Raw genomic sequence first — 26819 nt, forward strand, 5'->3', positions numbered from 1 at the left:
GTCACCAAATTCAAGATATCTTAGACCAAGGAAGGTGAATAAGATCTGGAGCCGCACTGAGAATAAGCTATCAGGCACATCCTGTCTTTTATAATGGAGGTATCATGTCTTCCGTTTTGGTAGGTGCACAGCACATCTTTGGGTGCCATTAGAAATAGTAATCCCAATAAATCAATTAATTTCAGCATGGTAACTTGCTGATTTGGGAATAATTCAGATTATTGATACACTGATCATCTCACTGGGGTCCCAATCACCTAAGATCCAGTTAGCATGATCTAACTTCAACCATGCATACCTTCTGCATCCCTTTTGAACCCCAGACAGAACACTGAACACACACAACGGGTAAAATTGACTTTTATTGATACCCTGGAAGAACTGTTACATTTGCACTGAGCATGCTCAGATCCTAGGCCACCCTGCAGTAGCATTCATATTAGCTGCACAGGAATCTAATTCCAAAATGAGGTAACAATCACCCATTACAAACATACATCACACACAGATCAGAGCAGAATGCATGTTATCCCACAGTGGGTGTCACTCCTCTTGGTCACATACACACAGGTTATGTGTGCTTGACTGCACAGCCAAGGAAGCTTTCTGGGTTATGTAGTCATATGCCCAGTAGACCACAGGTAAGTTCTGTTACCCCAGAAGAGCACATATGGCATTCAGTGGCTGAAGAGCACATCATGGGCAACATGGAGCAATATGCACACTGTCCATGTATACATTACTCTGTGCAGCGAGATGCAGCACAGGCTGGAATGGGAACAAATGCGGCATAGTCTCTCATAGGACAGATGACCCCAGAGGAATGACAAAAGAGGCTAAAGTCTATCGGCATAGTAGCAAAACAAGGCAGGGAGTGGAATCAAGTATAACAGCCAGGAACATCATAAACATACTAGGACATGGGACCTTAAACAAACACATCAGTGAGCAACAGAACCACCATAGCCATTGTTACAGATAAGGAGAGAGGCATCGCTCTCCCCTACGCTTTGCCAGGACAGAGCCTATCCTCTTCATTTAGCAGCCATTAGGGTTGCCATCATACGTCACTTCACACAGATGCTTAAATAATTATATATACAACTGTCCCACCTCCCCCAACAAGGGAACCAAGAGAACACTCCCCCGCCCCCCAAAATACTGAATAGAGAAGAGAAGCAGGGTCTCACGACAGTAAGCATGTTCAGATACCCCCATCCTTCAGACATCACAAGGTAATCCCTGCTCCAGTCAGCTCTTGGCAGGGCATAAGGCTAGGTTTAGTTGGGAATTTCCAGTCTCTCCTCAGAGGCTCAAGTTATGTAATGATCAAGAGAGCTCTGTGTAGCAAGAGATAACCAGATTCACTCTTCCAACTTCCTCCCTGCTCCCCTTGTGAACCTTCTGAACAGGCTCCTGCTCCCTCCTTCCCACTTCTGGAAAGGAGATGCCTCCATTTCCCTTTGCCTCTCCAAAGAAATATTCCAACTGACCTCTTCTCACATGACTAATCCTATCTCTCCTTCCAGTTCTAACAAGAATCGCCAGTTAGGGAGAGGAGCAAATTCTAAACCATTAAATTTTGAGTCCAGCTTCTTTAACTGAACCTTGTTCGATCTGCATAGAAATGCTAGCCAACCTAGCAATGCATGGTACGGGGCTCACAAGGGGAGTAGGCCTCCAGAGTGTCCTTTGCCAAGCAGGTTAAAGGTAGAAAGAACTGAGTTGACATATCGGAACCCACATCCCTGAGGAACTGGAACATTTCTCACATTTTCCTTTGCCGCCACTTGAGAACTTAAGACTCAGCTAAAGTTGAGATGGTTTCAGGTCAGTCCTGTTCTTCCCTGTATATGCCATTGCCAATCCACCTGGGTACTGGCATCCCTGGAGGAACTAGAAAAAAGCAAGGGGGCAGCCCCATGGGGGTTGATAGCGGGCAGAGGCTGGATCCAACAACTGGGTACATAGGAAATGAGAAAATGCTTGTGGTTCTTGCCTCACTCTTGGGCTCTCTAAGTTCGGACTTGGAACTTGCCAGCCTTGGTCATGTATTTTATGCCCTTGAACGGTTTGTACTTCTCCCCATACATGTCCAGGCGATTTACCTTCAGCCCTAAAACAAATGAAAAGACAGTGAAACTTTGAGGGTTGGAGGAGAGCTGCAATACTGCCACAGATGGAGGGGAGAGGCCTTGAGAGAGCACAAAAGCTAGAAACAATGTGCAGGCAATACTGGAAAGCAGAAGGAAGGCAAAGGGACATAGACTGCTGGTCACCACCTGCCTCAACTTTGTTAACAGCATTGTTCATACGCGCTGTACACATCCCTAAAATGCTTTACAGAACTCTAGAGGGGGAGAGTAATTAAGGGGGGCACAGATAAGGGAAACACAGATGGGCTGTTCCGCACAGCAATCAGGAGAGACTGTATGAACAATCCCCTAAGCATACACCAGTGTATAGTCCAACTACAGAGACTATTTTAGATGAAGAACCTAGTTATGACACTCACATGGCCCCATATGCATCCAGAAGCACATTCTACATGTCAGACATATGTTCACCCAGTGCATGAAGTAGAACAGGACTGTCCAGGGTCCAGGCTGACAGCCACTTACCAGAGATAGCCAGCTGCTGAATTTTAAACTGAAGATTGATGGTGGGATTCTCATCAGGTTTGGATGTGCCAGCTTGAAGGCTCATAGTTCCCTTCAGACTCGGCAGCTTCTGGGGGTTTATTTTCCCTACATCCCATGAGAGCAACTTCAAAGGACAGAAACAAGGTATTAAGATACATGGATGAAATGATGATACCTTGTAAAGCAGTGGCTTAACCTTTCCAGACTATTGTACCCCTTTCGGGAGTCTGATTTGTCTTGCATACCCCCAAATTTCATCTCACTTAAAAACGACTTGCTTACAAAATCAGACATAAAAATACAAAAGTGTCACAGCACACTATTACTGAAAAATTGCTTTCTTTCTCATTTTTACTATATAATTATGAATCAATTGGAATATAAATATGGTACTTACATTTCAGTGTATGTTATATAGAGCAATACGAACAAGTCATTATCCCTATGAAATTCTAGTTCGTACTGACTTTGCTAGTGGTTTTTAATGTAGCCTGTAGATGAGCTGATGTACCCCGAAGACCTCTGTGTACCCCCAGGGTACATGTACCACTAGTTGAGACTCACTCGTGTAAAGGACCATCCCAGTGAAGGTTTTAAGCAAAGATGCTTTCAGCCCATCCCAGTATTTGGTTCTTCACATTCAAGCCATGAAGAGGATTTAATGCTGCATAGTGAAACTGTGGTCTGATTAAAGGAGCGTGCCCCCCAGTGGCCAAGATTGGCACTGCCAGTGAGACTCCACCTCACTTTTACCCAGCTGGGGCATCAAATGTTCCCTGTAAAGGAATCTGGGCAAAGGGACCCAAAAAAACCAAACTAATAAAAATAAGTATATCCCCTTTGATAAGACCTTATGGCAAGGAAATTTTGTAATCACAGTTCAAGACGCACATTCCTTTACACAGACCCATAGTCTGACCATGTAGCAATAAATCCTTCTTGTGGAGCATTACAATCCTTGTGGCACCTTAGAGACTAACCAATTTATTTGAGCAAAAGCTTTCGTGAGCTACAGCTCACTTCATCGGATGCATCTTATGCTCAAATAAATTGGTTAGTCTCTAAGGTGCCACAAGTACTCCTCTTTTTTTTGCGAATACAGACTAACACGGCTGTTACTCTGAAACCTGTCATTACAATCCTTGTAACTTCTGTTCCCATCACCATGCAGGAGTGAGTGACCAAAAATCAGGTGTTTTACTGCAGGAGATAATCCCCATCTCCACTTCCATGATATTGCCCATCCCAATTCAGAGGGGGTTGGCTATTTGCTCAGGGCCCTGAGCTGATCAGTCTGCATCACAATGGGCATAAGCGACTAGTTTTGGCACACTAGATAAGAATTCCTCTCAGTACAGGGCAGGGGGCTCTCTCCAGGTAGGGAAGGCTCTACTAGGAGTGATGCTCAGCGCCAAACAAGTGGAGACATTTCTTGAGACAAGGAGCTCCCCTCCAGATCTTAGGCCAAAACCCAGAGAAAGCAGTTTATGCAGTTTGGCCACTGTCGGAAGACAGGATACCGGGCTAGATGGACTTTTCGTCTTATGTTATGTTCTTACCAAGAGAGTGACCCTTGTACATCAGGCTATAAGAAAAGTCCCACTGCATCCTTTTTTCTCACCTTTGTAACTGGATCAAAGGTGTGCATTCCCTGTGAGGGGGTGAGGCTCATGTTCAAGACCCCTTTTGGCATCTGGCTGGTGACCATCACCCCCTCTACAGTCTTTCCCATAGTCTGCTTGGGTCCCACTGTGATCTCAAAGCGTCCCAATGAGCTGCTGTCACGGAAACTGATGTTGTGTTTAACATAGACAGGAATTGCCACCAAGCTGAAACAAAGGACAAGTTACTGCTATTGTAGCCTACCCCTCACCATGTTTTATTCCACCACCACCACCCAGGCGCTGCACAGCCCACACTACAAGACATTCCTTCTGCATAAGGAGGAAGGAAATGAGCGTGGTATGGTAGCTAAAGCCCAGACCAGGAAGTCAGGATACCATCTCAGCTCTGTTAACCATATCCTTTGGTAGATCACAATCTTTCTGTATCACAGTTTTCCACTTCCTCACATTGCAGGTGTGTCAAGCATTAATTATTGTTTGGAACATGCTTTGGGGGTTGAGTAAAGGATGCTGGATTTTCTTGCAAAACGGAACCATGTCGGCAAGTTGCTCTAAGCAAAGGCAGCAGCACTGCCTTGGACTGTGTAAGTGTGGGCACCAATGATACTGCCAAGAATGACCTTGAGCGGATCACTGCAGACTACGCAGCTCTGGGAAGAAGGATAAAGGAGTCTGAAGCGCAAGTGGTGTTCTCGTCCATCCTCCCCGTGGAAGGAAAAGGCCAGGGTAGAGACCGTCGAATCGTGGAAGTCAACGAATGGCTACGCAGGTGGTGTCGGAGAGAAGGCTTTGGATTCTTTGACCATGGGATGGTGTTCCAAGAAGGAGGAGTGCTAGGCAGAGACGGGCTCCACCTAACAAAGAGAGGGAAGAGCATCTTCGCAAGCAGGCTGGCTAACCTAGTGAGGAGGGCTTTAAAATGGGTTCACCGGGGGAAGGAGACCAAAGCCCTGAGGTAAGTGGGATACCAGGAGGAAGCACGAGCAGGAGCGTGTGAGAGGGGAGGGCTCCTGCCTCATACTGAGAAAGAGGGGCGATCAGCGGGTTATCTCAAGTGCCTATACACAAATGCACAAAGCCTGGGAAACAAGCAGGGAGAACTGGAAGTCCTGGCACAGTCAAGGAATTATGATGTGATTGGAATAACAGAGACTTGGTGGGATAACTCACATGACTGGAGTACTGTCATGGATGGATATAAGCTGTTCAGGAAGGACAGGCAGGGCAGAAAAGGTGGGGGAGTTGCACTGTATGTAAGAGAGCAGTATGACTGCTCAGAACTCCAGTATGAAACTGCAGAAAAACCTGAGAGTCTCTGGATTAAGTTTAGAAGTGTGAGCAACAAGGGTGATGTCGTGGTGGGAGTCTGCTATAGACCACCGGACCAGGGGGATGAGGCTTTCTTCCGGCAACTCGCAGAAGCTACTAGATCACACGCCCTGGTTCTCATGGGAGACTTCAATCACCCTGATATCTGCTGGGAGAGCAATACAGCAGTGCACAGACAATCCAAGAAGTTTTTGGAAAGGGTAGGGGACAATTTCCTGGTGCAAGTGCTGGAGGAACCAACTAGGGGCAGAGCTCTTCTTGACCTGCTGCTCACAAATCAGGAAGAATTAGTAGGGGAAGCTAAAGTGGATGGGAACCTGGGAGGCAGTGACCATGAGATGGTCGAGTTCAGGATCCTGACACAAGGAGGAAAGGAGAGCAGCAGAATATGGACCCTGGACTTCAGAAAAGCAGACTTTGACTCCCTCAGGAAACTGATGGGCAAGATCCCCTGGGACAATAACATGAGGGGGAAAGGAGTCCAGGAGAGCTGGCTTTATTTTAAAGAATCCTTATTGAGGTTACAGGGACAAACCATCCCAATGTGTAGAAAGAATAGTAAATATGGCAGGCGACCAGCTTGGCTTAACAGTGAAATCCTTGCTGATCTTAAACACAAAAAAGAAGCTTAAAAGAAGTGGAAGATTGGACAAATGACCAGGGATGAGTATATAAATATTGCTTGGGCATGTAGGAATGAAATCAGGAAGGCTAAATCACACCTGGAGTTGCAGCTAGCAAGAGATGTTAAGAGTAACAAGAAGGGTTTCTTCAGATATGTTAGCAACAAGAAGAAAGTCAAGGAAAGTGTGGGCCCCTTACTGAATGAGGGAGGCAACCTAGTGACAGAGGATGTGGAAAAAGCTTATGTACTCAATACTTTTTTTGCCTCTGTCTTCACGAACAAGGTCAGCTCCCAGACTACTGCACTGGGCAGCACAACATGGGGAGGAGGTACCAGCCCTTTGTGGAGAAAGAAGCGATTCGGGACTATTTAGAAAAGTTGGACGTGCACAAGTCTCTGGGGCCGGATGCATTGCATCCGAGAGTGCTAAAGGAGTTGGCGGATGTGATTGCGGAGCCATTGTCCATTATCTTTGAAAACTCATGGCGATCAGGGGAAGTCCTGGACAACTGGAAAAAGGCTAATGTAGTGCCCATCTTTAAAAAAGGGAAGGAGGAGGATCCTGGGAACTACAGGCCAGTCAGCTCACCTCAGTCCTTGGAAAAATCATGGAGCAGGTCCTCAAGGAATCAATTCTGAAGCACTTAGAGGAGAGGAAAGTGATCAGGAACAGTCAGCATGGATTCACCAAGGGCAAGTCATGCCTGACTAATCTAATTGCCTTCTACGACGAGATACCTGGCTCTGTGGATGAGGGGAAAGCGGTGTACGCGTTGTTCCTTGACTTTAGCAAAGCTTTTGACACGGTCTCCCACAGTATTCTTGTCAGCAAGTTAAAGAAGGATGGGCTGGATGAATGCACTATAAGGTGGGTAGAAAGTTGGCTAGATTGTCGGGCTCAACGGGTAGCGATCAATGGCTCCATGTCTAGTTGGCAGCCAGTATCTAGCGGAGTGTCCCAAGGGTCGGTCCTGGGGCCGGTTTTGTTCAATATCTTCATAAATGATCTGGAGGATGGTGTGGATTGCACCCTCAGCAAGTTTGCGGATGACACTAAACTGGGAGGAGTGGTAGATACGCTGGAGGGTAGGGATAGGATACAGAGCCCTAGACAAATTAGAGGATTGGGCCAAAAGAAATCTGATGAGGTTCAATAAGGACAACTGCAGAGTCCTGCACTTAGGACAGAAGAATCCAATGCACCGCTACAGACTAGGGACCGAATGGCTAGGCAGCAGTTCTGCAGAGAAGGACCTAGGGGTTACAGTGGATGAGAAGCTGGATATGAGTCAACAGTGTGCCCTTGTTGCCAAGAAGGCCAATGGCATTTTGGGATGTATAAGTAGGGGCATTGCCAGCAGATCGAGGGACATGATCGCTCCCCTCTATTCGACATTGGTGAGGCGTCATCTGGAGTACAGTGTCCAGTTTTGGACCCCACACTACAAGAAGGATGTGGAAAAATTGGAGAGAGTCCAGCGAAGGGCAACAAAAATGATTAGGGGTCTGGAACACATGACTTATGAGGAGAGGCTGAGGGAACTGGGATTGTTTAGTCTACGGAAGAGGAGAATGAGGGGGGATTTGATAGCTGCTTTTAACTACCTGAAAGGTGGATCCAAAGAGGATGGATCTAGACTATTCTCAGTGATAACAGATGACAGGACAAGGAGTAATGGTCTCAAGTTGCAGTGGGGGAGATTTAGGTTGGATATTAGGAAAAACTTTTTCACTAGGAGGGTGGTGAAACACTGGAATGCGTTACCTAGGGAGGTGGTGGAATCTCCTTCCTTAGAAGTTTTTAAGGTCAGGCTTGACAAAGCCCTAGCTGGGATGATTTAATTGGGGATCGGTCCTGCTTTGAGCAAGGGGTTGGACTAGATGACCTCCTGAGGTCCCTTCCAACCCTGATATTCTATGATTCTATGTGTTTGCGGCCTGAAACTATCATTTCTGCTCTTTTTTATACTGTGCAGATTTCAAGGTGCACTTTGCTCAACCAAGTCTAATAAATGGCTTCAGTGTCTACATTAAAACAGACACCAACATCATTGCATTATGCAATTATTTTACTTTATTTTAAGGAGCCTTGTTAGTGTAATGAACTAAAATAGACAGCAGACACTACGGCCTACTTTGTCCCAACTGTAGATTACACACCCGCCACTGGGATGTGAACTGAGTTGGCTTGCAGAACTGAACTGAAATTGCAAGGTTATTGCCTCAAAGAGTACAGAGTTTAAATTTTAAAAATAGCACTAGTTTTCCCAGTTTCTCACTCAGCAAAGGAAGCAAGTGATCCTTTTCTAGAGCAATGAGCAGGAAGGGACAAAAGTCCAGATTTTGAAAACCCTCAGTTCTAAATTCCCTACTTACTTCTGAGCACTGACATGATAGGAGAGCAATCGGAAATTTCCATCTGGTGGGATGAAAGAGAGGATCCGCTCTGATTCCCAGCGCTTGAATCGCACACATGGATGGAAGCTGACATCATCCAGTAACCGGGGATTCTGAAATAAGACTGAGTCAAGAAGTCCAAGAAACCAACAAAATTTGTGAAAAGGAATCTGTCCATGCTCTTTCCTCTAGCTCCTTTCCCGTGTCTCACCTCAAGCACCTGCCATGTGGCACACAATACAGTCTCCCATCAGACATGCCAAACCCATGAAAAAAAAAACACAGAAATTGGATGTGGTTTTGGCTTAATTGGCTTGTGAGTTGCTTGTTGGCTAGTTTTTGATGTGTTGCTTGTTTTTTTTTGATCGGCTCCCGGCAACCAGGGGCAAGGGGGGGAGAGAGTCAGGGGTGCACAGCGGGCCCACCATAGTCAGAGACTGCATGCCGGGGGGGATCTAGTCACATAGAGCGTTGGGGTTCTTAGGGCTTGTTTTGGCCTTGTTTTGAAATGGGATTAGCTTGATTTTTGGCTTATTGTGAAAGTCGGGGTGCTTATTTACTGCATGAAAGTTGGCAACTGTGTCTCCCATTCTGTTCTGTAGCTGTGTTAAGCTGTTTAATATTTGTGTAATAGGAGTACCTATCGTGGTAATTCTATCCTAGTGTATAAGAAGCCTATCTACTTAGTGATGTCAAACAACTATCCTGATGTGAACTCCTTACAGATGAGCCCTGGGAGAAAGCTGCCTTAGGCAGTGCTACATCTTAGAGGTTAGTAAGTCCACACACTGCTGTCGGTTACTTCTAACAACCACCACCCCTACACTCAAAACTGTAGATGTTTATAGAGATTTTTCATTATATGCATTCCTTCTTCCTTTCTCTACTTGGAATACCTGGAATCTGTCATAGCTAGACCTGCACCCTAGCAGCTGGTGGCACCTAGGATCCCAGTGAAGGCTATTTGATTAAAGAATACTGCACTTCTTCTATACAGTATCAAGAGGACCTATCACCCCTTTTCTTGAACTTTACCATGAAAGAGAGGGTGAGGTCTGGCATCCCCGTCAATTTAACACAGGCATCAATCACGCCTTGGATTTCAGCTGTAATTGTGGAACCTATAACAGGAAGTAAAACAAAACAGGTTATGGAAGGCAACTGTGGACCTGATTGAAATTCATCCTGGACAAGTGGGGAAGACTGCAACACAGCCTATTCAAACCCTATTCAGGTCTTACAGCTTGAATCCACTGACACTTTACAGAAATGTAAGACTAAACAGCACATCTGAGCTGTCAAAAGGTCAGAATGAGAACAGTTTCCAAAAGCTTCCAACACTCCTCCCTCCTCTAAGAAAAATACACATCCTCTCCCTCTAGGCACTCCCAGAGAAGGATATCTCAGCCTTAACTGGAAGGAACGCTCATACCTGATTTGTCAATGATTGCATCTATCTCCTCAATCACATCAAAATATGCCTCATTATTGGTGTATTTCACACCGGTCCGTCGCCATGGCACCACTGATAGCTGTCCAGTAGGGAGCTGGTCACCTACATTAGTGCTTCCTGGAAGAGTTAAGGAGATCAGGATGAACAGAAGCAGCTAGCAAAGCCCCAGAAAAAGCCCCTGACCTCACCCATATAGAACATTGATTTGTTCCTGAAGTCCTCCCTCTCATTATAGAAGAGCACAGTCACTCCAGTAAAGTCACTCTCCAATGACTCATAGTATGAATTCACCAAGCGTTACCTCTCCTGCCACCCCTCCCACTAACCCCTCATTTGAAAGGGGGAGGAACAGTCCACTTAGGAAACCAACCCTGGCCATAAAGTCATTTCATGGATCCGACTAGAGTGCTGGACAATCCATTGTGGGCAGATGACTTTTTTGGTAAAAGGAGATCCTATGTCTAATGTTAGAAACTGGACTGCCCCAATGCCAATATGCTAACATGGGCTCCCTTACAGCAACAGCTACGCTAGAGGTTAGGAGGATTTGGTCAGACTATCAACTTCTCCTCCTCCCTCCCCAGCATTTGGAATCACTTCAGTAGAAGGATCATCACAATGACTCAACCCCTTACCCACCCCTCACTCCCCTATACCTGTAATGGTATTGACAACAGTTCGCAAAATGGTGGGGGGTTTTATCAGCTCCTTCAGGATATTGGACTCAGTAGCCAATGGGAATCCATTGTCCAGCATCTCCTCCAGCACCTCATAAACCACCACAACATTGTCCTTGATCACTACCTCCGAGCAGACACCAAAATAATCCTGTATGAAACAGACACAATTACCCAGCTTCCCCACTAAGCATATTCACAAGAACAGCTGTGAATTTTAATGCTGCTAAAAGTGAGAGACCAATGGGTCTGATAATTAGCCAAGTATTAGAGCTTGTCTTCACTTGAAATGCTACAGCAGCGCCACTGCAGTTGTGCCACTTTATTCTTCAGTATAGACACTACCTACACCAACAGGAGGGGTTCTCCTATCACTGTACATAATCCACCTTCTCCAGAGGCAGTAGCTAGGTCGATGGAAGAATTATTTTGTTGACCCAGCACTGTCTACACCGGGAGTCAAGTCAGATTAACTACGGCACTCAGGAGTGTGGATTTTTCACACACTTAAGCGACATAGCTAGGTTGACCTAACTTTTTAGTGCAGACTAGGTCTTAGATATGCTGCTTTTCTCAAACATCCTAATCTTCACGTGCAGGACTCTGCAGTCCCACTGCTTGTGGGGAATAATCCCCTCTTGATGCACAGCTATTCCACTTAGTTTTGTTACTCACACTGCAAAACACATACAGTATTATTATACTGGTGTAAGTCACTTCAGTTTTTAAAGAAAGTTGTAAGTTATTTATACAACGTCTCTAGTATGGGGGAAGGCTAGTGGAGAGCTGGAAAACTACAGCAAGCTGATTTTGATGCTGTTTGTCTCTACCTGGTCGTGTTTTACAGGGAAACGCATTCACCAACTGACATTTCTAAAGTGCCTCCCTCCCACATTACTCTCAGTCTTTTCACCCCAATGCCCTTTCCGATTCTTATATACTGCCAACAAAACCCAAGGTAACTTGAATGGTCTGCTAACATTAGGTCCTGAGAGCAAAAGTCTGGTATTCCACAATCTGTTGAAAAGCCTGAGAAGCAATTCTCTCCTTTTGAAGGGCAGAAACCCAGCGCACAATCTTGAGAAGTGGGTAAAAGGAGAAACCTGTAGCATGAATAATAGAAGATTCCCAGCTCAGCATCTGCTTCAGTCTCTCGGACTCTCAGTGACAGTTGGTACAGCTTGGCTATGCTTCCTTCACTGTTTCTCACTTCCCACCCACACACGTATTTAACAGTATTACAATTTCTGGTCAGAGCATAACAAATCAGGCTGTAAGCCTATCAAATCTTACCAGTTTAGCAACTGGGATGGGAGATCTCCAACAAGGAAGTAGTGTTGGTGATTTAGCAGTTCCCTTTCATTCAGCACTAAATCAATGCCACAGCTTGATGCTAGGGGCTGTGCGTGGTTTAAGAAGTCATCTTTCAGTAAAACCAAGCTCCTGATCATGCGTGCTTATTAGAAATCCAGTGCATTTTACATAAAAGCAAGAGTGTTACTAAGCTATTTTGCCCAAATTCTGATGTGTGTAACTACATCCTGCCTACCTAATTCTACCCCACCCACAAATATCAACTGAAGAGATGATTCTTCTTTTCCTATCCTCAACTGTCACATAGTACCTGTGTGGTGTTAAGCAGCTAACATGTGCCATCCAAGAGACGGTTGCATATCAGTAGGGGTTAAGCCATTATACATGCTCATGCATATTTATTTTATCTATACACTGGCAATGCTTTAAACACAAAAGGATGATGCAAATGACAAGTATTATCATCTGTGAAGTTTGTGAAGCACTCTGGGATACTTTGTAATGAAAGGTACTACAAAATGTGAAAATATTGTGACAATATATTTGCCCTGGTGGTGTGTGTGTCTATCCAGGGCTCTTATACAGCTAGTATGCAGTGAAGTGCATCTGCACCTCTCTCTTGTTCTTTTCTCATTCTCCAGATTCTAAGTTTTCACTTAAAAAAAAAATTCAGTGTCCAGCTACTATGGTTGTTGAAAGAAAAGGAGTACTTGTGGCACCTTAGAGACTAACCAATTTATTTGAGCATGAGCTTTCGTGAGCTACAGCTCACTTTATCAGATGTATACTGTGGAAACTGCAGCAGACTTTATATACACACAGAGAATATGAAACAATACCTCCTCCCACCCCACTGTCCTGCTGGTAATAGCTTATCTAAAGTGATCAACAGGTGGGCCATTTCCAGCACAAATCCAGGTTTTCTCACCCTCCACCCCCCCACACAAATTCACTCTCCTATACCGGAAACCTACTGACCGCTATTCCTACCTGCATGCCTCCAGCTTTCACCCTGACCACACCACACGATCCATCGTCTACAGCCAAGCTCTGCGATACAACCGCATTTGCTCCAACCCCTCAGACAGAGACAAACACCTACAAGATCTCTGTCAAGCTTTCTTACAACTACAATACCCACCTGCAGAAGTAAAGAAACAGATTTGATAGAGCCAGAAGAGTTCCCAGAAGTTACCTACTACAGGACAGGCCTAACAAAGAAAATAACAGAACGCCACTAGCCGTCACCTTCAGCCCCCAACTAAAACCCCTCCAACGCATTATTAAGGATCTACAACCTATCCTAAAGGATGACCCAACACTCTCACAAGTCTTGGGAGACAGGCCAGTCCTTGCCTACAGACAGCCCCGCAACCTGAAGCAAATACTCACCAACAACCACATACCACACAACAGAACCACTAACCCAGGAACTTATCCTTGCAACAAAGCCCGTTGCCAATTGTGCCCACATATCTATTCAGGGGACACCATCACAGGGCCTAATAACATCAGCCACACTATCAGAGGCTCGTTCACCTGCACATCCACCAATGTGATATATGCCATCATGTGCCAGCAATGCCCCTCTGCCATGTACATTGGTCAAACTGGACAGTCTCTACGTAAAAGAATAAATGGACACAAATCAGATGTCAAGAATTATCACATTCATAAACCAGTCGGAGAACACTTCAATCTCTCTGGTCACGCAATCACAGACATGAAGGTCGCTATCTTAAAACAAAAAAACTTCAAATCCAGACTCCAGCGAGAAACTGCTGAATTGGAATTCATTTGCAAATTGGATACTATTAATTTAGGCTTAAATAGAGCCTGGGAGTGGCTAAGTCATTATGCAAGGTAGCCTGTTTCCTCTTGTTTTTTCCTACCCCCCCCCCCCCCAGATGTTCTGGTTTAACTTGGATTTAAACTTGGAGAGTGGTCAGTTTAGATGAGCTATTACCAGCAGGAGAGTGAGTTTGTGTGTGTATGGGGGTGGGGGGGATGTGAGAAAACCTGGATCTATGCAGGAAATAGCCCGACTTGATTATGTAAAGAGTTGTCACTTTGGATGGGCTAGCACCAGCAGGAGAGTGAATTTGTGTGGGGGGGTGGAGGGTGAGAAAACCTGGATTTGTGCTGGAAATGGCCCACCTGTTGATCACTTTAGATAAGCTATTACCAGCAGGACAGTGGGGTGGGAGGAGGTATTGTTTCATATTCTCTGTGTGTATATTAAGTCTGCTGCAGTTTCCACGGTATACATCTGATGAAGTGAGCTGTAGCTCACGAAAGCTCATGCTCAAATAAATTGGTTAGTCTCTAAGGTGCCACAAGTACTCCTTTTCTTTTTGCGAATACAGACTGACACGGCTGTTCCTCTGAAACCTATGGTTGTTGAGACAGTCTTGAAAATGCAATCTGAGTAACTAGTGCAATAGCCCTGAACATGCTTACACAATCTGTGTCAGCCAGCCTCCCAACCCAGGTTGTCAGACAGGGGCTTGCACTACTGTGCTAAAAACAGGTGTTGTAGGCATTGTAGCTCAGGCTGGAGCTTGGGCTCTGAAGCTTAGGGAGGGTAGTGGTCTTCACAGCCCAGCCTCAATGTGCTGTCAACACAGCTATTTTTAGTAGGCAGTACAAGTCCAGTGCAAGTCTCTCAACCTGGGTTGGACGGTGCCGCTGCAGGCTGTGTAGACTGAGGTACCCTTGAGATGTGTGAACTGCCTCATTCATCTGAATAGGCAATAACTCAGACAGCCAATGATAACTTTGATACTTGAAATATTAACTATTTCACTGCTCATCAAAGCCTGTAAGGAAGAAGGGGGGGGGAGGGGAGAGAGAATCATAGCATGACCATCTGAATAATGTACTGAGAGTGACTGCTCATTTTGGCACTGCTGTGAGCAAGCTTGAACAATACTGCCACTTCTCTCCAGCCCCCACAACCAAGAAGGAGCCAAGTCCAAAGAAGAGAGATCCCTAGCAGAGCCCCCAGAAGACAGCCAAGCTCAAGCAGCCTCCTGAGGCACATGAGCCTCATGAATGGGAAGCCAAACATGAAGAACCTAGCAGAACCCATGGGTGCATTCTCTGTCTGAGGGGAAGCCAAGCACAAGCCCAACAAGCATGAGCAATCATATTCTGAATAACCTGCACAATCTACTGTAAATAGCAACTCATAGACTCCAAGGCCAGAAGGGACGGCCATGATCAAGTAGTCTGACCTCCTGCACAACACAGGCCATAGAACTTCCCCAAAATAATTCCCATAGCAGATCTTTTAGATAAACATCAAATCTTGATTTAAAAATGGTCAGTGAGGGAGAATCCACCACTATCCTTGGTAAATTGTTCCAATGGTGAATTACGCTGTTAAAAATGTACACCTTATTTCCAGTCTGAATTTGTCTAGCTTCAATTTCCAGCCATTGGATTATATTGTACCTTTCTCCGATAGACTAAAGAGCCTATTATCTAATATTTGTTCCCCAGGAAAATACTTATAAACTGTAATCAAGTCATCCGTAATCTTTTCTTTGTTAACCTAAGTAGACTGAGCTCTCTGACTCTATCATTATTATAAGTAGGGTGACCATATAGCAACTGTGAAAAAACGGGATGGGGTGAGGGGTAATAGGCGCCTATATAAGAAAAAGTCCCAAAAAATGGGACTGTCCCTATAAAAAAGGGACATCTGGTCACCCTAAATATAAGACATATTTTCTTATCTTTTAATCTTTCTCATGGCTCTTCTCCAAGCCCTCTCCAATTTATCTCCTCTGGGAAAGGCTTGGAAGAGTACCATCAAGTTTCATGCTCCACCTACCAGTCTGATCCCTGAATCTACCTAATTTCTATTCCCATTCCTCACCCACACCTCCCAAGTCTGAATTCACGTGTCTGACTATAGTGCTCAGAAGCAAAACATACATGATAAAGAAGTCTGACTAAAGGCTCCTATTTTCTCTCTGCTGCTGTAACTCTGGTCATGGGACACCTCAAATCCTGACCACAGGATTCAGAGCTTTGCAGGCAGAACATGATGTCTGCCTTCCTTCCCCAGATTGCCTGAGGATCCCACTACTACTGTACTCTGAATATTAACAACTCTCTGAGGCAACTCTAACATGACTCATCTTTCTGTGAAACAAGATTTGTACTTTAAATTCAGTACAGGAAACTCAGAGAAACCAAATCCAAAGATAACACTCAATTATCTGAAAGAAATACAGTTAGTCGTCCAAATTCCTTCTGAGGGAGAAAAGTCCAATCAGAACAAAATTAGATTCAAAAAAATCCCACAGGAAGCAGCTCCACTTTGGGATAAATGTATGGTACTGGTTACAGCCCATACAATGCCATAACCCTTGCAAATATAAGTTGATCCTGATGTCTTGTTTTTCTAGTTATGAGTGCAACTGCATCTTGACTGGGAATCACCTCGCTGCTGATCCAGTCCTGGTCTTCTCACGAGCACAGTGACAATTATGGGACACAGACAAAAGAGGAAGCAAATTACTGGTAACTTAACAGAGTTCCTTTTTTTCTCCCTTTTGCTTTTTAAAAAAAAAAATTAAATATAACCATAATATCACAATCTTTCAGAACTTTTGTATGTTTCAGTCCTCCATACTCATTACTTCACTGCCACTATAATCCATAAAATAGAATGTCCTGGTGAAAAAGAAAAAATATTCAGTTACAAAGAAACTGACAAAGTCAGCTCCTTTAGGATCCAAGGCAGGATTTAAGTCCTAGATCTGCAAAGGTGAAAGGCTACTGAGTTAACTCTCAGCACTATCTAATACCCTTTCCCACCCTGCAGAAGACCCTGCAAACCCCAGAGTTGTTAATTATCATGTTAGGGTTATTTTGGAAATTTGTTTTATATGATCTTAAATGTCTATTTGTTTGCAGGTACAATTCAAGTTCACTTTGATTTACTGTATTAAGCAGGAAATGGCTGAGGACTGACTAGGTGAAGCATCATCCATGCTCTGCTGTGAATCTCCAAAGTTGATATCAGCTAGTGTGTTTGAGCTAACAGTCCCCAGTTCTACATGTCAGGTGACAGGACGTTCTCAGAGGCAGGCTTTGGACTTGAAAGAGATCAAGCTTGTTGATTTTTAGGCCATTGTGTGAAACCCATCTCTTCTTACAGTCTTTTGACTTGGCAAGCGCATGAAGTGGGGTGCAACTGCACTGAAAGAGCTTTGCCTTTGCCTGAGTTCTTGCTGAAACAAAAAAGATCTGTTGTGTTAAATTGTGTACATGAATTCAAGGAATTGTAGTTGAGCACATTAAACAACTAAATGCTAGAGACCTAATTTATAAATCCACTTTTGTTGGTCTACACCAGCGAAGCACAGCATGTCATGCAGAGAAAGGACACTGCTGCGAAAAAGCTCATTATGGCAGTTCCTGCTGAAAAACAGAGTATTGCTGTAGGACGATCTTTGCTATTATTATAAGACGGTGTATGCACCAATGATAGATAAATACGAAACATAATGACAAAATATCCTGCTTTTCTCACCTGGAAAGTGTCCACAACCCGATGTAAGAATTCAATGACAAATAGGGGCGGCACTTCTGTCTGAATCACTGCCACGAAAAAAATCTTATGACGATATACATTCAGGAGGTAGTGATGAGGTGTGGGGATCACAGGAGGTACATTTTCTGCCTCTGTAGCCCTCTCCTGTGCTTCAAAAAAGTAGTCACAAACAGAGCGGCTGACAACACTTTTCCAGTGCTTCTCCAGAAAAATATCCCCTGAGGAGTTAATCAGGAAGAGGCTGTGAATCATGGTTGAACCAAAGGAAGTCCAAGTGCTGGAAACACTTTGCCTACCCAATAGGACCCCGTTCTGCAGTAGTTTGATCCTAGAAAACAAAATGGCCCCTTCAAGAGTTGATCTTTGACGCTATTTAATTTTACAGAAAGTAACAACATGCACACACTTGAATTTTGTAATTAGACTGTGTGGAGGGAACATAGTCTTGTGTCTAAAGGAGTCAAGAGACCTCGATTCTGCTCCTGAGACCGTCTCTACACTACAAATGTTTTGCCAAGGTAACTATACCAGCAGACCCCCTAACGCAGATGCTACATATGCCACCAGGAATTTTTCTGTCAGCACAACCCAACACCTCTTTGAGTGATGACAGGCTTCAGAGTAGCAGCCGTGTTAGTCTGTATCCACAAAAAGAAAAGGAGTACTTGTGGCACCTTAGAGACTAACCAATTTATTTGAGCATAAGCTTTCGTGACCTACAGCTCACTTCATCGGATGCATTCAGTGGAAAATACAGTGGGGAGATTTATATACACAGAGAACACGAAACAATGGGTGTTACCATGCACACTGTAACGAGAGTGATCAAGTAAGGTGAGCTATTACCAGCAGGAGAGCAGCGGGGGTGGGAGGAGAGAACCTTTTGTAGTGATAATCAAGGTAGGCCATTTCCAGCAGTTGACAAGAACATGTGAGGAACAGTGTGGGGGGGGAGGAGGAATAAACTTGGGGAAATAGTTTTACTTTGTGTAATGACCCATCCACTCCCAGTCTCTATTCAAGTCTAAGTTAATTGTATGCAGTTTGCAAATTAATTCCAATTCAGCAGTCTCTTGTTGGAGTCTGTTTTTGAAGTTTTTTTGCTGAAGAATTGCCACTTTTAGGTCTGTAATCGAGTGACCAAAGAGATTGAAGTGTTCTCCGGCTGGTTTTTGAATTTGTTAGTCTCCAAGGTGCCACAAGTACCCCTTTTCTTTGAGTGATGTTAACCGTGCTGACAGGAGCACTCTTCTGTTGGCATACACTGTATCTGCATTGATACTGGAGTTTTGCCAGCACAGCTAAGTGGGCTGTGTGCGGTTTTTTACATCCCTAACCAACAAACCTTCATACCAGAGAATTGGCCTAATTGTGCCACTGACTTGTTCGGTGATATTGAGAAAGCCACTTTCCCTCTATACCTCAGTTTCCTCCAGCTTTAAGACAGAGATAATGACATCACCCCAACACTGTAAAACATGTTGTGGCCCTGGATGGAGAGATTCTGTACAAGCCTGTGCATTCCCTATGTAGCCTCCTCCCATTTGGTCAACACCAAGTCACAGGGGGTGGCTGTCTGGGGCCATGTTTTTTTGGTTGTTTTTTTTTTTTTTAAAACCATAATTTCCTCCAGGAGCTCTCTCCCGCCCTATGTGGTACCATCACTCACTGCAGCTAAGCTACAGGTAGCCCTCAGTGGGGGCCACATGGCTAGGAGGGGCTGCAGGTCTGTGGCGTGACCGCTGTGAGAGCCGGGGGGGGGGGGGGCTGTGGTGTGGCCGCTGTGACAGCTGAGGGGGGGGGGCTGGGACCTGGCCGCTGTGACAGCAGTGGGGGCAGGGGGGCTGTGCCCTCGGGGCAGGGCTGTGGCGTGGCCGCTGTGACAGCCGAGGGGGGGGCTGTGCCCTCGGGGGGGGGCTGTGGTGTGGCCGATGTAAGAGCCGGGGGGGGGGGCTGTACCCTCGGGGGGGGCTGTGGCATGGCCGCTGTGACAGCCGAGGGGGGGGCTGTGCCCTGGGGGGGGAGCTGTGGCGTACCGCTGTGAGAGCTGGAGGGGGCTGTGCCCTCGGGGCGGGGCTGTGGCGTGGCCGCTGTGACAGCCGAGAGAGGGGGGCTGTGGCCTCGGGGGGGGGGGGCTGTGGCGTGGCCGTTGTGACAGCCGAGGGAGGGGGGCTGTGCCCTCGGGGGGGGGGGGGGGCTGTGGCGTGGCCGTTGTGACAGCCGAGGGAGGAGGGCTGTGCCCTCGGGGGGGGGGGTTGTGGCATGGCCGCTGTGACAGCCGAGGGGTGGGGGGCTGTGGCGTGGCCGCTGTGACAGCCGAGGGGGGGGCTGTGCCCTGGGGGGGGGGCTGTGGCGTAGCCGCTGTGAGAGCTGGAGGGGGCTGTGCCCTCAGGGCGTGGCCGTTGTGACAGCCGAGGGAGGGGGGCTGTGCCCTCGGGGGGGGGGCTGTGGCGTGGCCGTTGTGACAGCCGAGGGAGGGGGGCTGTGCCCTCGGGGGGGGGGGGCTGTGGCGTGGCCGTTGTGACAGCCGAGGGAGGGGGGCTGTGCCGTCGGGGGGGGGCTGTAGCGTAGCCGCTGTGAGAGCTGGAGGGGGCTGTGCCCTCAGGGCGTGGCCGTTGTGACAGCCGAGGGAGGGGGGCTGTGCCCTCGGGGGGGGGGCTGTGGCGTGGCCGTTGTGACAGCCGAGGGAGGGGGGCTGTGCCCTCGGGGGGGGGGGGCTGTGGCGTGGCCGTTGTGAGAGCCGAGGAAGGGGGGCTGTGCCCTCGGGGGGGGGGGCTGTGGCGTGGCCGTTGTGACAGCCGAGGGAGGGGGGCTGTGCCCTCGGGGGGGGGCTGTGGCGTGGCCGTTGTGACAGCCGAGGAAGGGGGGCTGTGCCCTCGGGGGGGGGTTGTGGCATGGCTGCTGTGACAGCCGGGGGGGGGGCTGTGGCGTGGACGCTGTGACAGCCGGGGGGGGGGGGGCTGTGGCGTGGCCGCTCTGACAGCCGGGGGGGGGGGCTGTGGCGTGGACGCTCTGACAGCCGGGGGGGGGGCTGTGGCGTGGACGCTCTGACAGCCGGGGGGGGGGGGGGCTGTGGCGTGGACGCTCTGACAGCCGGGGGGGGGGGGGGCTGTGGCGTGGACGCTGTGACAGCCGGGGGGGGGGGGCTGTGGCGTGGACGCTCTGACAGCCGGGGGGGGGGGGGCTGTGGCGTGGACGCTGTAACAGCCGGGGGGGGGCTGTGGCGTGGCCGCTCTGACAGCCGGGGGGGGGGCTCTGGCGTGGCCGCTCTGACAGCCGGGGGGGGGGGGGGCTGTGGCGTGGCCGCTCTGACAGCCGGGGGGGGGGGGCTGTGGCGTGGCCGCTCTGACAGCCGGGGGGGGGGGGCTGTGGCGTGGCCGCTCTGACAGCCGGGGGGGGGGGGGGCTGTGGCGTGGCCGCTCTGACAGCCGGGGGGGGGGGGGCTGTGGCGTGGCCGCTCTGACAGCCGGGGGGGGGGGGGCTGTGGCGAGGCCGCTCTGACAGCCGGGGGGGGGGGGGCTGTGGCGTGGCCGCTCTGACAGCCGGGGGGGGGGGGGCTGTGCCCTCGGGGGGGGGCTGTGGCGTGGCCGTTGTGACAGCCAAGGAAGGGGGGCTGTGCCCTCGGGGGGGGAGGTTGTGGCATGGCTGCTGTGACAGCCGGGGGGGGGCTGTGGCGTGGACGCTGTGACAGCCGGGGGCGGGGCTGTGCCCTCAGGGGGGGGGCTGTGGCGTGGCCGTTGTGACAGCCGAGGGAGGGGGGCTGTGCCCTCGGGGGGGGGGCTGTGGCGTGGCCGTTGTGACAGCCGAGGAAGGGGGGCTGTGCCCTCTGGGGGGGGGTTGTGGCATGGCTGCTGTGACAGCCGAGGAAGGGGGGCTGTGCCCTCGGGGGGGGGGTTGTGGCATGGCTGCTGTGACAGCCGGGGCGGGGGGGGGCTGTGGCGTGGACGCTGTGACAGCCGGGGGGGGGGCTGTGCCCTCGGGGGGGGGGGGCTGTGGCGTGGCCGTTGTGACAGCTGAGGGAGGGGGGCTGTGCCCTCGGGGGGGGGGCTGTGGCGTGGCCGTTGTGACAGCCGAGGGAGGGGGGCTGTGCCGTCGGGGGGGGGCTGTGGCGTAGCCGCTGTGAGAGCTGGAGGGGGCTGTGCCCTCAGGGCGTGGCCGTTGTGACAGCCAAGGGAGGGGGGCTGTGCCCTCGGGGGGGGGCTGTGGCGTGGCCGTTGTGACAGCCGAGGGAGGGGGGCTGTGCCCTCGGGGGGGGGGCTGTGGCGTGGCCGTTGTGACAGCCGAGGGAGGGGGGCTGTGCCCTCGGGGGGGGGCTGTGGCGTGGCCGTTGTGACAGCCGAGGGAGGGGGGCTGTGCCCTCGGGGGGGGGGCTGTGGCGTGGCCGTTGTGACAGCCGAGGGAGGAGGGCTGTGCCCTCGGGGGGGGGGGGCTGTGGCGTGGCCGTTGTGACAGCCGGGGGGGGGGGGGCTGTGCCTTCGGGGGGGGGACTGTGGCGTGGCCGTTGTGACAGCCGAGGGAGGGGGGCTGTGCCCTCGGGGGGGGGGGGCTGTGGCGTGGCCGTTGTGACAGCCGAGGAAGGGGGGCTGTGCCCTCGGGGGGGGGGTTGTGGCATGGCTGCTGTGACAGCCGGGGCGGGGGGGGGCTGTGGCGTGGACGCTGTGACAGCCGGGGGGGGGGGGCTGTGCCCTCGGGGGGGGGGCTGTGGCGTGGCCGTTGTGACAGCTGAGGGAGGGGGGCTGTGCCCTCGGGGGGGGGGCTGTGGCGTGGCCGTTGTGACAGCCGAGGGAGGGGGGCTGTGCCGTCGGGGGGGGGCTGTGGCGTAGCCGCTGTGAGAGCTGGAGGGGGCTGTGCCCTCAGGGCGTGGCCGTTGTGACAGCCGAGGGAGGGGGGCTGTGCCCTCGGGGGGTGGGGCTGTGGCGTGGCCGTTGTGACAGCCGAGGGAGGGGGGCTGTGCCCTCGGGGGGGGGGGGGCTGTGGCGTGGCCGTTGTGACAGCCGAGGGAGGGGGGCTGTGCCCTCGGGGGGGGGGGCTGTGGCGTGGCCGTTGTGACAGCCGGGGGGGGGGGCTGTGCCTTCGGGGGGGGGGACTGTGGCGTGGCCGTTGTGACAGCCGAGGGAGGGGGGCTGTGCCCTCGGGGGGGGGGGCTGTGGCGTGGCCGTTGTGACAGCCGAGGAAGGGGGGCTGTGCCCTCGGGGGGGGGACTGTGGCGTGGCCGTTGTGACAGCCGAGGGAGGGGGGCTGTGCCCTCGGGGGGGGGGCTGTGGCGTGGCCGTTGTGACAGCCGAGGAAGGGGGGCTGTGCCCTCGGGGGGGGGCTGTGGCGTGGCCGCTGTGACAGCCGGGGGGGGGGCTGTGGCGTGGCCGCTGTGACAGCCGGGGGGGGGGCTGTGGCGTGGCCGCTCTGACAGCCGGGGGGGGGGGGGCTGTGGCGTGGCCGCTCTGACAGCCGGGGGGGGGGGCTGTGGCGTGGCCGCTCTGACAGCCGGGGGGGGGGGCTGTGGCGTGGCCGCTCTGACAGCCGGGGGGGGGGGCTGTGCCCTCGGGGGGGGGGCTGTGGCGTGGCCGTTGTGACAGCCGGGGGGGGGGGCTGTGGCGTGGCCGCTCTGACAGCCGGGGGGGGGGGCTGTGCCCTCGGTGGGGGGGGGCTGTGGCGTGGCCGTTGTGACAGCCGAGGGAGGGGGGCTGTGCCCTCGGGGGGGGGGCTGTGGCGTGGCCGTTGTGACAGCCGAGGGAGGGGGGCTGTGCCCTCGGGGGGGGGTTGTGGCGTGGCTGCTGTGACAGCCGGGGGGGGGGGGGGCTGTGGCGTGGCCGCTCTGACAGCCGGGGGGGGGGCTGTGGCGTGGCCGCTGTGACAGCCGGGGGGGGGGCTGTGCCCTCGGGGGGGGGGGCTGTGGCGTGGCCGTTGTGACAGCCGGGGAGGGGGGCTGTGGCGTGGCCGCTCTGACAGCCGGGGGGGGGGGGCTGTGCCCTCGGGGGGGGGGGGCTGTGGCGTGGCCGCTGTGACAGCCGAGGGAGGGGGGCTGTGCCCTCGGGGGGGGGGCTGTGGCGTGGCCGTTGTGACAGCCGAGGGAGGGGGGCTGTGCCCTCGGGGGGGGGGCTGTGGCGTGGCCGCTCTGACAGCCGAGGGAGGGGGGCTGTGCCCTCGGGGGGGGGGCTGTGGCGTGGCCGTTGTGACAGCCGAGGGAGGGGGGCTGTGCCCTCGGGGGGGGGGCTGTGGCGTGGCCGTTGTGACAGCCGAGGAAGGGGGGCTGTGCCCTCGGGGGGGGGCTGTGGCGTGGACGCTGTGACAGCCGGGGGGGGGGGGGCTGTGCCCTCGGGGGGGGGGGGCTGTGGCGTGGCCGTTGTGACAGCTGAGGGAGGGGGGCTGTGCCCTCGGGGGGGGGGGCTGTGGCGTGGCCGTTGTGACAGCCGAGGGAGGGGGGCTGTGCCCTCGGGGGGGGGGCTGTGGCGTAGCCGCTGTGAGAGCTGGAGGGGGCTGTGCCCTCAGGGCGTGGCCGTTGTGACAGCCGAGGGAGGGGGGCTGTGCCCTCGGGGGGGGGGGCTGTGGCGTGGCCGTTGTGACAGCCGAGGGAGGGGGGCTGTGCCCTCGTGGGGGGGGCTGTGGCGTGGCCGTTGTGACAGCCGAGGGAGGGGGGCTGTGCCCTCGGGGGGGGGGGGCTGTGGCGTGGCCGTTGTGACAGCCGAGGGAGGGGGGCTGTGCCCTCGGGGGGGGGGGCTGTGGCGTGGCCGTTGTGACAGCCGAGGAAGGGGGGCTCTGCCCTCGGGGGGGGGGGGGTTGTGGCATGGCTGCTGTGACAGCCGGGGCGGGGGGGGCTGTGGCGTGGACGCTGTGACAGCCGAGGGGGGGGCTGTGCCCTCGGGGGGGGGGCTGTGGCGTGGCCGTTGTGACAGCTGAGGGAGGGGGGCTGTGCCCTCGGGGGGGGGGCTGTGGCGTGGCCGTTGTGACAGCCGAGGGAGGGGGGCTGTGCCGTCGGGGGGGGGCTGTGGCGTAGCCGCTGTGAGAGCTGGAGGGGGCTGTGCCCTCAGGGCGTGGCCGTTGTGACAGCCGAGGGAGGGGGGCTGTGCCCTCGGGGGGGGGGGCTGTGGCGTGGCCGTTGTGACAGCCGAGGGAGGGGGGCTGTGCCCTCGGGGGGGGGGAGCTGTGGCGTGGCCGTTGTGACAGCCGGGGGGGGGGGCTGTGCCTTCGGGGGGGGGGACTGTGGCGTGGCCGTTGTGACAGCCGAGGGAGGGGGGCTGTGCCCTCGGGGGGGGGGCTGTGGCGTGGCCGTTGTGACAGCCGAGGAAGGGGGGCTGTGCCCTCGGGGGGGGGGCTGTGGCGTGGCCGTTGTGACAGCCGAGGAAGGGGGGCTGTGCCCTCGGGGGGGGGGGCTGTGGCGTGGCCGTTGTGACAGCCGAGGAAGGGGGGCTGTGCCCTCGGGGGGGGGCTGTGGCGTGGCCGCTGTGACAGCCGGGGGGGGGGGCTGTGGCGTGGCCGCTCTGACAGCCGGGGGGGGGGCTGTGGCGTGGCCGCTCTGACAGCCGGGGGGGGGGGCTGTGGCGTGGCCGCTCTGACAGCCGGGGGGGGGGCTGTGGCGTGGCCGCTCTGACAGCCGGGGGGGGGGCTGTGCCCTCGGGGGGGGGGCTGTGGCGTGGCCGTTGTGACAGCCGAGGAAGGGGGGCTGTGCCCTCGGGGGGGGGGTCTGTGGCGTGGCCGTTGTGACAGCCGAGGGAGGGGGGCTGTGCCCTCGGGGGGGGGGCTGTGGCGTGGCCGTTGTGACAGCCGAGGAAGGGGGGCTGTGCCCTCGGGGGGGGGCTGTGGCGTGGCCGCTGTGACAGCCGGGGGGGGGGGGCTGTGGCGTGGCCGCTCTGACAGCCGGGGGGGGGGGGCTGTGGCGTGGCCGCTCTGACAGCCGGGGGGGGGGGGCTGTGGCGTGGCCGCTCTGACAGCCCGGGGGGGGGGCTGTGGCGTGGCCGCTCTGACAGCCGGGGGGGGGGGCTGTGGCGTGGCCGCTCTGACAGCCGGGGGGGGGGGCTGTGGCGTGGCCGCTCTGACAGCCGGGGGGGGGGGGGCTGTGGCGTGGCCGCTCTGACAGCCGGGGGGGGGGGGGCTGTGGCGTGGCCGCTCTGACAGCCGGGGGAGGGGGGCTGTGCCCTCGGGGGGGGGGCTGTGGCGTGGCCGTTGTGACAGCCGGGGGGGGGGGCTGTGGCGTGGCCGCTCTGACAGCCGGGGGGGGGGGCTGTGCCCTCGGGGGGGGGGGGCTGTGGCGTGGCCGTTGTGACAGCCGAGGGAGGGGGGCTGTGCCCTCGGGGGGGGGGCTGTGGCGTGGCCGTTGTGACAGCCGGGGGGGGGGGGCTGTGGCGTGGCCGCTCTGACAGCCGGGGGGGGGGGCTGTGGCGTGGCCGCTCTGACAGCCGGGGGGGGGGGGGGCTGTGCCCTCGGGGGGGGGGGGCTGTGGCGTGGCCGTTGTGACAGCCGAGGGAGGGGGGCTGTGCCCTCGGGGGGGGGGGGCTGTGGCGTGGCCGCTGTGACAGCCGGGGGGGGGGGCTGTGGCGTGGCCGCTCTGACAGCCGGGGGGGGGCAACTCCCTGCAGCCTCCGGGACTCGGCGGGGGAGGGCGCTAGGGACCAGGAGGCCGCAGGGCGCCACTCACCTCCCAGGCCCGTCCGGCTCCCACCACGTCCGAACGCTCCCCTCGCCTTGGCGGCGACAGTCCCCTCGGCGCCCCGCCAACCCCAGCCCCGGAGAATGGCCGCGGCAACACTCGGCCACCCGCGACGCGCCCGGGTCGGTGACGCCCCGAGGCCTCTGATTGGGTGACTTGTGCCCCAATTTACGACTGATAGGTTGCGTAAGGGCAAATTGCTTACGACAAGAACGACGTTAGTGCACTGGCCTCTGATTGGTGTATGCCCACGGCAGTGAGCTATGATTGGTGCATCTCTAGGACGGCCCCAGCAACGCCCCGCCCCCTGGCTCAAAGTGGCGGGAGTCCGCCAGGCAGACAGAGGGCACGCGCGAGAGTGAGTGACCGCGTGCTCTGGGTCCTGCTGCACAAAGAGAGCGTTTCCCCCGGACCTCCGCTCTCCCAGTCCGCCCCCTCCCGGCCCTGGGCGTAATGCGGGAGCCAGCTGCGCTCACTCGCTCTTCCTTGCCTTTCTGCACCAGTGGTTTGGGCTGCGCCCTCCCTGCTCAGAGCGGAGCTCTGCCCC

At 53.6% G+C, this 26819-nt stretch overlaps 1 protein-coding gene across 1 annotated transcript; it reads right to left on the reverse strand.

The window, feature by feature from the left end:
• Positions 1–344: 344 nt before the first annotated feature.
• Positions 345–26419, reverse strand: AP3M2 (adaptor related protein complex 3 subunit mu 2). Its single transcript, XM_048829084.2, has 9 exons — positions 26261–26419; positions 17611–17959; positions 10728–10899; positions 10051–10188; positions 9654–9739; positions 8598–8731; positions 4264–4471; positions 2622–2766; positions 345–2116 (listed from the first exon to the last, which is right to left on the reverse strand). Exons 2-9 carry the CDS (start codon positions 17881–17883, stop codon positions 2016–2018), a joined length of 1257 nt encoding a protein of 418 aa, XP_048685041.1. The 5' UTR covers positions 17884–17959; positions 26261–26419; the 3' UTR covers positions 345–2015.
• Positions 26420–26819: the final 400 nt, after the last annotated feature.

Source organism: Caretta caretta, chromosome 26 (assembly GCF_965140235.1).
Source record: "Caretta caretta isolate rCarCar2 chromosome 26, rCarCar1.hap1, whole genome shotgun sequence".
Lineage (NCBI taxonomy): Eukaryota > Metazoa > Chordata > Testudines > Cheloniidae > Caretta > Caretta caretta.